Source organism: Crocodylus porosus, unplaced genomic scaffold (genome assembly GCF_001723895.1).
Source record: "Crocodylus porosus isolate Cpor-Errol unplaced genomic scaffold, CroPor_comp1, whole genome shotgun sequence".
NCBI lineage: Eukaryota > Metazoa > Chordata > Crocodylia > Crocodylidae > Crocodylus > Crocodylus porosus.
The window spans coordinates 62,258,355-62,272,314 of NW_017728909.1; the positions used below are offsets into that span (position 1 = coordinate 62,258,355).

A 13,960-nucleotide genomic window follows, 5' to 3' on the forward strand; every position below is an offset into this window, starting at 1 on the left:
GTTTGAAGGCTTTATAACTCTACCTGCCACACTAAATGAGACAGCAGTGCCACCACAACCATATGACATACACTAGAAAATAACTTTCTCTTTTATAGTAAAGTATCTGAAAAAGATTTTTAAAAATAAAAGGAGGAAACCATTCTAATCATGAACATAATGAATTTCTGGGAATTCCATTTAACATAGCTTAAAAAACAAAAAAATACGAATTACTGATAGTTAATACACACACACACACACACACATTTACTTACCTCAATAGCTCTCTTAATATATGGTATCTGTGTACCACTGTCCAGATCTTCATTAATAATAAGTCTTCTAGCCCACTGACCTGCCCTGACAACACCACTACCATGAATTAAAACTATCAGTTTATCAGGATTCATCATTGCATCTTCACTCATAAAGATAAAACTCTTTGGCTCACTCTCAGAAGCATCTATCTGAAATAAAAAAAGAAAAATCATTATACGATTAAATACACATTCCAAAATAAAAACAAAAATATATTAAAAAACTAACAGGGTAGATCTGGGAGGGGGGAGGGGGGCAGCTGCGCCCCCACCCTGCAAGCCCCCTTTAATTCTTACTCCATCCAAACTTTAAAACCACCTGCCTGGGAGGGACAACAGCATTTCTGCCAGGCAGTGCTGAAACAGTCAATTGACTTCATGGCTCATTATCATCTCCCTGATTCCTGCTAATATCGCTCTACTCCACAGGTGTAAATGACCTTCAATCATACTTTGTAAAGGTCTTGATGTTCTGCTAGTCAAGCTTTCCTTTTCTTCTGAAATTTTCCTGTCTGTTAGTCATTCCTGGTAATATCTCTCTTCTAATACATAGCCCTGTTGACTCCTTCTAGCTGTAAGCCTTAACTCTAATTCACATGTAGAAATGACTAACAGTACTGGCAGCACTGTCCAGATGCTCAAGGAAGCAAGATTTGATTTTATGAATCTGAATAAGAGCTATATATTTAAATACTATGACTATGTGACTAATGATACAATATATTTTGAATATTTTTGCCTAGTTTGTTGTGTTCTTTTCATATTTTATATATAATCTAGTATATCAGTGCACATTCCAATAGTTATATTTTTTTTGCTTTGACATTAAACTGAATACTATAGGGCTAACATATCTGTAAAGCTTCTGGTTTCTCTCCAGTTGGAGAAACATAATGTGGTGTGTTATATGTGATGACATGTCACACCATCTGAACCCCCCTTTTCAAAATACTAGATCCACCAATGCTAACAGTTGTAATTCAAAACTGGCCATTAGAATGTATACACGTTTTGCGTTAGGCTAAATTATACTATGCAAACAATATAGCTGAACATGAACTAAAGTCCTTATCTGAAGTCTGAAGCCTGAAGCCTCAAAGTCCTAACTTTAAAACAAAAAAATACATTACAATTAAGAAAAAACTTATCCAAAGGAGATTTATAAGCAATTTATCATACACAAGTAGGAGATAGGAGGTAGGAAGCATGAAAAATTATAAAAATACAAAAGGAGCCATAGACTTCAGTTGCTCACGTAAATTTACTGGCAGAGATGAAAGTCCATAAAAGGATCATCAGGGAGAAAAAATGTCAAGTAATTTGTCACATCTTATTTGCCAGAAGCTGCAATAATAGATTCACGAGGAAAATATATAGAAAATGAAAACTGATACACCCTTCCATTTCAATCACAGCAACACAAGGCTCTAATAATCCAAATAAGAAATCACATTGTAAATTCAGTCAATTATAAAGTTAGTAAAATAGTACCTGCATATAAACTATGCAATAAAATATCTTCATTCAATTTTGGAGTAAATAATGGCTTTGTTGTGAGCACTGATGAAGAGGCAATGTGTTGCTGCATAGCCCCAGGAGCAGACCAAGAGGTAGACTGCGGCTGCGTACACACATTCAAATAATCTGGGAGAATTCTCCCAAGGCTATTTTCTTGATAGAGAAACTCCTCCAGAGCTGTGGGTACAGACAATTGAATGCTGAGCCCTGAAGAGCAGTTTACAGCCTGCGGGGGAGAGAGGAAAGGAAGGGAAGGGAACGGGACTGTGCAGACATTTCGGCATGCTCTGCAGGCTTCCCTAGTCTGTTTGGCAACAGATGGCTGCAGTGCATAGGGTAGCTCTGATTGGCTGACGCAGCCTGCCCACAGGTAACCTCTGTTTCCCTACAGCACAATGTGGGGATTGTAAAAGGGGTGTGCGCCACTTCCTGCTGCAGCAGCAGCAGAGTCCAACAAGCAATACGCTGTCTCCCTGTGGCGCAGTGACAGGGGCAGAATGCTGAAGGACTATGTTTTCTTATGACTGAATTCATGGCATGTGGCATTTATTCTCCCAGAGGATATTCTGGTTGTTCCCAGGTTATTTTTCTCCTGGAGCAGCCATTTTTACTCTGGGAGAAAAAGCATAAAATTCTGCACACTTCTGGGTTCTCCATGGAGAGCAGTAACTTTTCCAGGAGAAACTGAATGTCTGTATGAGCCCTGTGAAACAGAACACCACAATCCAGGCCTCAATGTCCCCTGTCTGCGAAGTGAAGCACCTCATTTCAGGTGTAATGTGCCTGTCCCATAGAACCAGCATAAGTATACTGGTTTGAACACTGAGTGGGCACAGCCTAATATTCCATCTACTCCTCTCCTAGTCTTACATACATAAGAAAGAATTGAAAAGGGAAGAAGGCTCTTATGTGGGGCCACAATTTTAGCTGTATGATTGGCAGGAGTAAATCAAGGCTTGTATTGAAAAAAATGGGTCCTTTAATTATCTAAGTTCTGAGGCAACAAAATACTAACATATCAGAATAATTTTAAAATTAAGCTAAAAATTTGAACAAACCAATATGTCTTGTGAGAGAGAGAGAGAGAGAGACAATATGACTTGGTTTCATCTCCAAAATTCATGCAACGTGAATGTTATTAGTGCAAACAGTAGTATTCACACAATTAGGCATCTAATGGTGAGTCTCCTTGGAGAATTACTCACTCAAAGTTCAAACGATCACATCTGTATACAGCACCTAACTTCAAATCTAAAACTTTAATCCATTTGCAATTCATAATTCTACCCCCAAAATAAGCATAACATTTTGAAGTTGCATAAAAATTTTGACTCAGCATAAAAACTGCAACTTTGGTTTCCCCTCCTTAAAATAAGGAGTGTACTTACTCCCTTCTCCACCCTTCCCCAAACATTCTCTGACTCATTCAATTAGATGGGAAGACAGCACCTAAAGTGCTTACAGTGTATATGCCCAGCACCTAACAAACATATAAAGAAAGAATGAAGCCACGTCAAGAGGACAGGAGGACACAAAAGGTCTTAAATGGTGTTTCAAATGGTAATGTAGATCATTTCTGTCTTACATATTGAGATAAAGATTGCTTATACTTAAGATAGAATATCTTAATATGCAATACTTAAGATAGAAATTGCTATAATTGAAATAAAACAATGCACTTTTATCATCCAGAAAGACAAAGGTATAATTTAGTTCTACATTTCAATACAATGCTGTAACTGCATATATAAGAAAATATATTTACTAGTTCACACTCCTGTAAATAGGTTAATTAAAAATAAAGTTAAAAATATCTACTGTATAGGTTTAAAAAAAAACCCAAAATCTTCATTCCCTTCCTCAACTTAATTACATTTGGAAACTTTTCTTCAAACCAATTTGTCTTCAAACAGCAGTAATTCATTAAATGAAGCTTTCACTAAGGAATGCACATAAAGGTCACTCTTGTGCACACCTCACTTTATTGACAAATCAACCTAGAATACCATTTATTTCTAGTCACAGTGAGACAGCAGAAAGCAATTTGTATTTATTAACAATTCTCAGTTTTGGATTTGCCTGTGAACACTTAACACTGATCTTTTATTTAAATATAGATTAAATAAATTCAGTAAAAGTCTCAATTTCAATTACCATATTTACTCGAATAGAAAATGAGCCTGATTATAAGATAACCTCCCCCCAATAATTAGATTCTATATATGGAAAAGTTATAGATGTGTTATAATTTTCCAGTTATAGAATCTAATTATTGGAGGTTTGCCTTGAATTTGCTTCCCCCCACCTACAGCAGGGAAAATAAAGCTGGGAGATCAGGTAGCCCTTTGTTCTCTGCTTCCCACAAACTTTTTCCCCTGGCAGCCCCTTCCTCCTCCCCTTACTGTCAGACTTTACTCTCCCTGAGCACGTGGAAGTGAGAAGCAAATTTGGAAACAATAAATCTGAAACTAAACATGGCTATAGCAATTTATATATAATATCCATAGACTTACTACATAAATACACTTTTGAGCAACACTTTTTCACCTACTAGAATCAGCAGCATTTCAAGCCACAGTGAGCCACGACACTGCATACAGTTCACACAGAATCCCTGTGTCACACCCTCTCTCAGCCTGGGGCAAATGATTAGTGTGGCCCTACTTTCCATGGTGACCCCACAGCTCAGCACTGCTCAGTATGTGTGTAACCTGCCACCTGCAAATCATCCCTGTGCTAATTAGCCCCTCATCACCCATCACTGGAACTGGGCATTCTTGTTGCAAATCCTGGAATGCTCCAAAAATTTATATGCAGATGAGGCGCAGGGCAACCTGGTCCAGCTTCACCTTATAGAGGATTGAGTCACACCAATCATATTTACCAGGCTGAGAGAGGGCACAACAAAAGGATTCTGGGTGAACTGTATGCAATGTTGTGGTTCAGCACGACTTGAAAGGGTGGACTGTGAGGGGGACTGCACTTAATAGGCACCAGCATATGCCATATTCAGATGGGTTGCACTAACCTATCCATGTGGTAGGTTCCCATCAGCATCTCGGCCTTTTGGCTAACATTAAGTGATTGGCAATGAACCTCATCAATGCCTTAAGAGCAGAGAAAAATCAATGGAACATCAGGATGGCAGGAGTAGAGGAGGGAAACTCAAAAGAGTGGCACTGGTGCCTGACAGCCAGGAGGTGGAAAGAGAAATGAAGAGCAGAAATGAAGGTCTGGAGACAGAAGAAGAGTGGATAAAGGTGGAAAAGGAAAAGGAGAGAGAAAAGAAGACAGCAAAGGTGAAGGAAGGAAAGCAACAGAGGCAGTGACAAAGAAGGCAGCAGTTAGAAAGATGAGGCCAGAGGGATGGCAGAAGCAGAGGAGAGCAGGAGAGAGAGTAGGAGCAGCTGGAGAAGGATGGTTGGGAACACAACAAAAGGCTAGCCCAACAGGAGTGGCATGGTGGAAAGATATAGAAGAGATACCATAGGATGCTGGTCCAGAGTAGGGACTATGGATATGGGCAACGTTAACTGGCAATGGGATACAGAAGGGATTGGCTATGAACAAATACAAATTTGTGGAGAAGGTACTGTTTCAGATATTGGGGGTGCAGGCAATACTGTAGGAACATCTCACCAGCATGATTGCTTTCTCCAGCTGAAAGATATGGCAACTGACTTACTGGAACAAAGAAGGGTATGACCAATTTTTGGGTGAAATTTCCATAAAAAGGGAGCAGGGAGAAATTAAAAAGGTTAAAGCTTGTAGCAGCAGAACAGTTAAAGGAAGAGTGGTTACTGTCCAGATGTATATGGATACATTAGAGAGAGAGGACATAGAAAGGTGCCTGGAAAAATATGTGCAAAGAGTTCTGTGGGTAGAGAAAGTGAAGGACAAATATGGTATTTGGATGGGACAGTGGAGGGCTCGAGCAGTGTTAAAACCAAAAGAGTGGAGCCCAGATGGGGTGCAGCACCTCCCTTCGGTGGTCCAGATAGGGCCAGATCAGGGTTTTATAATATATTGTGGACAATCAAAGCAAAGTAGCAGATGGGGGAAAGAAGGGAACCTGACTGCACATTGTCCCCTCATAGCATGTTACAGGTGTGAAGGAACGAGCACAGAGTAGAAGAGTGCCAGGAGTTCATAAAATCCACTATTTGTGTGGGGGAGGGGTACTTGTACTGCAAGTACCCAACAGCTTTTGCAACAAATGTCAGACCACTCCCCACCCCCGCAACGAACTACAAGAATCAGAAAGGCAACAGTGAAGAAGAGGAGCGGGAAGAGACTGAGATAGAAAAATTAGGGAGACTGCACAGGAGGGAGAAACGGAGATAGAGGGAAGCCGAATCTCTGTAATAAAAGCTGCACAAGAGAGAAGTAGTGATGAAATGGAAAGGGAAGAGGGAAATGCAACAAAGGATCGAAAGACATGGAGATGGGAGAAGGGAAGAAGGAAGACACCCAACAGACAACAGAAGTGGATATGCAGCAAGAAAAAGAGCCAGATGGACAGTCAGGGAAAAGGCAGAAAGTGAAGGGACAGAAAGTCAGGAAAAAGAAACCTGATAAAGGGGGAGACGAGTTGGAGTCAGAGCCGGAGAACAGATCCTGCCATTAACTCTCCTGGGCTCCAAGCCAGAGTGGAAAGCAGGCAGCGGAAAGTGGCAGAGAGGCAAGAAAAAGGAAGCCTTCCTAGCTGCAAAAGTGATCAGGCAGCTTGCAAGAGCAGCAGGTATATGAAGGGGGCAACAGGGCTGGTGTCAACCACAATGAGCTGTGGCACAGAGAATCGTTAAGGGGGCAGGTCCACTCAGTTTAACATAAGCACAACTCCACTGATTATAGCTTCAATTAATGTCAGGAATTTCTTAACATGGAAAAGATGGGAGCAGGTCAAACCAAGGTTAAATCAAGCAAAGGCAGACATAATCTACCTACAAGAATGTGGTATGAGGGGAGAGGGATTATAAACATTTTGAAAAAGGGGTGGAGATGGGGACCATCTTGGTGGTCAGGGACAAATGAGAACAAAGCAGTTGGAGTGGCAATACTATTCAAGAATCCAAAGGTGAAAGGACAGCAGGTGGAAGACATCATCAGTGGCAGACCGCTGCAAATGATAATATCAGTTGGGGGAGAAGAATTAGAAGTTTTCAACACATATGCACCACCAGAGCGGGAGGGGAGGAAGGCTCTGCTTCGAAACTTAGCAGTTTATGTAGTCAGAGAGAGACCGTGGATAATAGTGGAGGACTTCAATTGCATAACAGAAGTGGGTGACAGAACAAGGAAAGGAGGAGATAGAAATTTAGACAGTTCATCCAGATTGTTAACAAATATAATTAGAGTCACAAAAAAAAGTGTGGGAAGTGGGAAAAGTTTTCACTAGCACTGACCTCAGTGGAAAGAAACAATCAAGAATTGACTTTATGTGTATTTGTATCAAAAGAAACAGAGATACAGAAGAAAGAAATCATATTTGTAGCATTTAGTAATCATCGAATGCTGAAAGCAGAACTGAGAAAGTTAAGTGTGAGACTGTTACAAGGCGAAAAGATATGTCAAGCATACGTGTGACACTATGAGGGGTGGAGAACATTGAAGAAATATTTTAAGAGTACCAGAGAATGGTGGATGATGAAGAAGAGGCTGGGAATTTTTCAGGAAGGAAAGCTGAAGAACTACAAGGAAAAGAACAAAAGAGCTGAGAGAGCTACAAAGAAAGATGCTGAAGCTGCTAAAGGAAGCTGCAGAAGGAAAAGAGGTACAAGAAGAACTAGAAGAAACAAGGCAAGAGATAGAAAGCTGGTTTAAAAGAAAAACAAGAGAAAATGTTTTTAGCACAAGCACCCTGGGCAGAAGAAAAAGAAGAGTAGTCCCGATACTTTTCGGCTATAGTGAAGACAGTGAAAGGAGAATTAAAAGTGGTGCAGAAAGAAGGTAGTACCTGGATGGAAAAGCAGGAGGAGGTGTTAAGAGGCAACAAGAAGATTTTATATCAGAACAAGAAGACGACCTATATCAAAATAAGGAGATAGGCAGAAAGAAGATAAAAGATTTTCTGGAAGAGACTGAAGAGAAAGTAAAGGATGAAGAAAAGAAGATGGAAGAAAAGATAAGCTTAAAGGAAGTGGAAGAGTGCTAAAAAACCTTTCAACAAGAGAAATCACCAGGAGAAGATGGACTACCTATGGAAGTTTACAAGAATTTTTGAGCATGGGTAAGGAGGAATATAGTGTGAGTTTCTGGGGGAACAGAGGTGGCAGGGAAAGATTTTACAACAGGCACTGCGATCTTACTCTTCAAGAAAGGGGAGAAGAAACTCCTAAAAGATTGGGGACTGATTACACTTCTTTATATGAACTATAAGTTAATGAGCAAGACACTGGTTTTGAGGAAGAGGAAAAACCTCCAGAAAATAGTACATAAAAACTAAGTATACACAGTACCAGGTAGAAGGATCTCCAAAACAATCAGAGTGACCAGAGATACACCGCCCCACATCTAATTAAGGACAACAAACACAGTTATAGCAAACATAGATTTAGAAAAAGTATATGACAGACTGGATCATCATTACTTATTTGAAGTGCTAGGAAAAACACGGTTCCCAGAGAAATTTATATGTTGGATAAGGCTATTGTATAGAGAAGCGGAGAATCAAGTACAAATTAATGGCCATCTAAACAGAGCCTTTAAAATCCATACAGGAGTGAGGCAACTACTATTTGTGTGTAGCACGGAACCATTAGCTCAAAAAATAAGAGACAAGGTCTTAAGCGAAATAAAGATACCAGGAGGGGGAGAGGTAAAAAGTATATTAAACATGGATGATATAAATGTAGTAGTTAGAGAGACATTCAATGCAAAGGGTGCTAAAGCATCAGAGTATGGAGAAGCAACAGGGGCTAAACTAAGTAGATTGAGAAGGACCAGATTGGGAGTGGGGAACTTGAGGGACTTGGAAAAGATGGGCTTTTAAATAAGAGAAAGTGAAATTAGAGTACTTGGGATCCTATGCGATGCCAGAGGGAAAGGTAATACAACATGGGAAAAGGTAACGACAAAGGTATGGCAAATGCTTTGGGTATGATCCTGAAGGATGCTCTCCTTTGCCAGAAAAGTCGCGGTGGTTAATGCTGTGCTACTGCCAATTATTCTATATACAAGAACTATATTCCCACCAATGTGGCGGCAGATAGCAAAAGTACAGAGGGAAATGTGTGTGAGCTTCTGGAATGCCAAACTAGAAAAGTTGGCTAGATCTGAACTGTACAAAGCAAGAGAGATGGGGAAATGGGGGCTGCCAAATTTGGGATTATTTGTCTATGCAAAATATGGTGGTATGCAATGCGATAATGGAGGGAGAGAGAAAAGCAGTGCATAACACCACCCAATTTCACACAGCTGCAATTTTGAGGAAATGAGGCGTATATCAGATGTCTCTGGAGAGTCCATATGCATGGCAACCAATGAGTCATTACATCAGGATGGAAAGTTTCATGCAGAGATATAAAGTAGGAAAGGTAGGAATGGAGGTCTTGAACAATCATAAGAAATTGGTGAAAGCGCTAAAGGAGAGAGACAGAATGGCACCAATGAGAAACTTCTTGGAAGAACAAGTGAAGCAGGTGCGGGGAGTTGTGGGAAGTAAACAACTAGGAGGGGAACATGATGACTTAACATGCATGATTGTGAGAAATATCTTGCCAGTGAGAGCTGCAACACAGATGGGGCTTGACGAACTCATCTAGATGCTGAAGCGAGTGGTGTGGGGAAGATGAAATGGTGCAACGTGTTCTGGGAGTGTACGCATGCAAAGGGGATGTTGGAAAAGGTCCACTGCTTTCTAAGCATCACCAAAATAAACCCATTGTTAGCTCAGGAGATGGCAGTATATCAAGGGTGGTCAAAATACAGCATTCGGGCCAGATCCAGGCCACCAAGAGATCCTATCTAGCCCACGGTAGGTCCCCCAGCTCCACCCAGCCCAAGCATAGGGGGTAGCCCAGGCCATGACTCATCCAGTTTATCCCACCACCCCTGGGCACAGTGGGGTGGTGCAGTGGCTGGCCCCAGCTTTCTGGCAGCCCCTGTTGCAGTAGATCTTTCTGCCTGGCTGCTGCTGCCAGTGTCTCCACTACCGCTGCCAGACCCAGTCATGCTGCCCAGGCACCACAGCCCATCGCAAATAATTGCCTGCCCCTGTATTATATGGACTCATACCAAAGGGACTGAAGGAAATTTATTAAGGACTTTATTAGCATGCTTAAAACTAATTTATGGAAACTTCCATTTAAGGGGTTGGCTTTCACTGAAAGGAAGTGCCTGAACCTGGGGCTACATTCACTGAAATTGTACATTGATTGGGACAAGTAAGAGATCTGAGGAGAAGCAGCAAAGAAGAAATGCAGGAAAAAGGACTGGACATGCTGGTTTCACTAAACCAACAGAAAGGACTGATGGGAGGGATGGAGAGTTTCAGGTGGTTGCTGAGCTAATAGTTTTTCATAGGTTTCTACATGAAAATAAGTTCAGTAACTCTTTGGTGGGAAGCTCATGTATGTTGTTTAAGGGTTTAATATATGTAGCTGTATGTTTCTGGATATGTAGTTGTTTTTGCAATATGAAATTTTGGTAAAACAAGGATGCTTAATAGGTGACATTATGTAAGTCTAGGGTGATAAGTGTATTTTTAATATCACTTGTAAAAAAAAAAAAAGTTCCTATCAGCATATTTGCCCAATGTGGGTCATGTGTTTTATAGTTATGTTCAATGCAAGGTAAGGGAGTACAGGCTAGATGAATGGACTGTAAGATGAATAGAAAGCTGGTTGGAGCACCGGGCTCAGAGGGCAGTAATCAATGGCTTGATGTCTTGTTGGCAGCTGGTATTAAGTGGAGTGCCCCAGGGGTTGGCCCTGGGGCCATGTTTTATTCAATGTCTTCATCAATGACCTGGAAGATGACATAAAGTACACCCTCAGCAAGTTTGCAGATGACACCAAGCTGTGGGGAGTAGATATGCTCGAGGGTAGAGCTAGGAATCAGAGTGACCTAGACAAATTGGAGTATTGGGCCAAAAGAAATCATATGAGGGTCAACACAGACATAGGATGGAACAATCCCATGCACTAGTACAGGCTGGGGGCTGACTGGTTGGGCAGCAGCTCTGCAGAAAAGGACCTGGGGGTTACAGTGGACAATAAGCTGAATATGAGCCAAGAGTGTGCCCTTGTTGCAAAGAAGGCTAACAGCATACTGGGCTGCATCAGTAGGTGTGTTGCCAGCAGGGCGAGGGAAATGATTATTCCCCTGCATTCACCACTGGTGAGGCCACATTTGGAGTACAGTGTTCAGTTTTGGGCCTCCCACTACAGACAGGATGTGGACAAATTGGAGAGAGTCCAGTGGAGGGCAACAAAAATGGTGAGGGGGCTGGGGGACATGACTTCTAAGGAGAGGCTGAGGGAACTGGGCTTATTTAGTTTGGAGAAGAGAAGATTGAGATGGGGATTTAATAGCAGCCTTCAACTACTCGAAGGGAGGTTTGAAAGAGGACAGAGCTAGACTGCTCTCAGTGGTAGCAGATGACAGAACAATGAACAATGGTCTCAAGTTGCAGCAAAGGAAGTTTAGGTTAGATATTAGGACGATGTTTCTCACTAGGAGAGCAGTAACACACGGGAACAGGTAACCCAGAGAGATGGTGGAACTTTCATCCTTGGAGGTTTTTAAGACCCAGTTAGACAAAGCTTTGGCTGAGTTAATCTAGTTGGAAATGGCCCTGCTTTGAGAAGGGGACTGGACTAGATGACGTCCTGAGGTCCCTTCCAACCCTAATTTTCTATGATTCTATGAGTGTTGGCTATATTTAATCAACTTCATAGTTTATAGGTGGCTTCCATTGCTGAGCACATGCTTTTTTGGCAGCAGTTTAATAACAGATATTGTATTTAGTGAGATTTCCTAGTATGTGATTATAAAATGAGGAGCTTTTTTCACCATGCCAATTGGGGGAAAAAAAATCTCATCTTGTACTCAAGTAAATAAAGTAGTTTAGTTTAACAAGTTGAGCCAGTATTGCAATTCATATGAAATATAAGCTTTCAGTAATTTCAGCTTTGTGGCTAGGAAAGTTAAATCATTCTAAATTCTACTAGTATGTTACTGGAGATGCAATGTTTGATCATGGATTTTATTTCTGTGTATTACATATATCTTGCAGTATATTTAAGTTACTAATATATACGTTAAATTAAACTGTTCTTTCAAGCCTTTCTGAAAGTGTGGTATCAATTTGCTTGAAATCCTGTTCATGTTTATTTGGCTTTTATACACACCCAGTCAACTTCTAGTTTTGGGCAGCTCAAAAACTGTAAGAATCTGTCTCCTTTTCAAAAAAATCAACCTTGCAAGTTTTGTGGGTTTCAGAATTTTTTTATTTTTTAATTTCTATGTCAGTATGAAATAGTTGCATGAAACATTAGTCTTGAAATTCTTTGATGAAAAATGTTAACTTCTAAGAAATCTACAAGAGAAGATTCAGCCCAGAAGCCCATAGGAGAAAGAATTTGGAGGAATAAGTGGTGAGTGGAAAACAGAGTGAATGGAATAAATTGTTACTGAAAAAAGAAAGGGATAGAGCTGTGAATTCTTGAAAGGGGAAGTGATGGCTTTCTGAAAGCTAAAAACTAGTGTAAAGTGAGCAAAGGTTCTGATCATATGGTTCTTCAACTACTAACTAACCTATTTATTTTATAGTCCTTCCAACATAATCCCACTCTTCTCTCAGACTTAAGCATGTATGTGAGATTGGGATTCCCAGCACCAAATCCCATTCTAGATTTATGAGTAAAATATGGTTTTGGATAGAGATGACTAGTTCATTTTTCTTTTTCAAAGTCTCACGGTGTTGATGTCCTGCTTATATATAACAGTGTAAAGATCAGAATACTTGATCAGGAAGCAGGGATCTGGTTTTCATGCCCGTCTCATGTTTTAGCTTGAGGAAGTTAAAACACACATCCTCTGTCTCTCTCTAAAGGCGTCTGTACTGAATAAAGAAATTTTGTGGACATACCCACACTATCTCTGAATGAGCATGCTTGACTCCTCGAAAGCGCAGTATCTGCGCAATCTAATTAGCATTGTTGGAAAAACAGGATCTACTACAATCCTGGGTTGAGCACTGCACTAACACAACTACTGCTCTCTGCTACCCAAGCCAGCTGATTCAAAGCTGGTTAGGGTATCTCTGTAAGGTACTGCCTATGTTGTGTGGACATACCCAAGGAATCTGGAAGTAGGAAGAACAGCTTTCTAGACAGTGCCTCCAGGCATAGGGAGAACCATTTGTGCTATGTGCTCAGTCTGGGGTTTACAAGGTTGAGAATTGAGAAGGGAGACAAATCCAGCTCTCTTCCCCTCACTGCTGGCTTTCTAGTGTTTCCAGTACAGTATTTTCTGTTCTTGCTGCTATGATAGTGGCAAAACCTGATCTTGGAATACTCTTTTTTTCCAAGACCAGGTTTTGGAAGGCTGCCAACATTTTCCTGAAGCAAGAGAAGGAAATAAGAATTTGTAATGCTTCATATTCTACCAAATCTTAAGGGAAACTCAGGGGACAAAATAAAAGACAGTTGTGTAGCCCAAAGTGATCTTTCACACTGAATATTAAAGGCCTACCATGAACAGTGGAAGTATGAGAGCTTTTCAAAGATCATAAGAATCCTTTATAATGGAAAGTGTTGGGCAGCTTGCATACAGAGGTCACGACTATCTCTCACAACAATACAAAAATACACTGTAATTGCAGAGTACAGTATGTGTATAGATATAAATATTTTAATATGTGTGATTTCAGGATAGCTGCATTATTCCTGACTGATGATAATATACCACCCTCATGTACTCACATACATGCCTCATAATACTGAAAAGATTATTAAAAGTTGTCTTAAAAAGGTATTTAAAATATTTGATTGAGACCACTATTATGGGTTTCTCTTTATTCCTCTGCCTGTAAAGCCAGCTGCCTTTCGTTCTTTCAGTCCAATTGCATGGATCTCAGGGGAACTATAAACGCTTCTCAAAGCAATTTATAGTTTCCTATGCAAACCTATTACAATTTT

At 40.6% G+C, this 13,960-nt stretch overlaps 1 protein-coding gene and 1 long non-coding RNA gene across 6 annotated transcripts in view; one reads left to right on the forward strand and one right to left on the reverse strand.

Moving 5' to 3' along the window:
• The window catches only part of FAM172A (family with sequence similarity 172 member A), a 405,744-nt gene that overhangs the window by 292,005 nt on the left and 99,779 nt on the right, over window positions 1-13,960 (reverse strand). For all 5 annotated transcript variants that reach the window (XM_019532373.1, XM_019532374.1, XM_019532375.1 and 2 more), the window contains one exon: window positions 258-449. In XM_019532373.1, the coding sequence (XP_019387918.1) occupies window positions 258-449 (192 nt within the window). The remainder of the gene's footprint in view (window positions 1-257; window positions 450-13,960) is intronic.
• On the forward strand, window positions 5,711-7,783 carry LOC109308112. The gene is made up of 3 exons (XR_002100493.1): window positions 5,711-5,722; window positions 5,940-5,945; window positions 7,515-7,783. It is a non-coding gene; the product is annotated as an uncharacterized LOC109308112 (long non-coding RNA).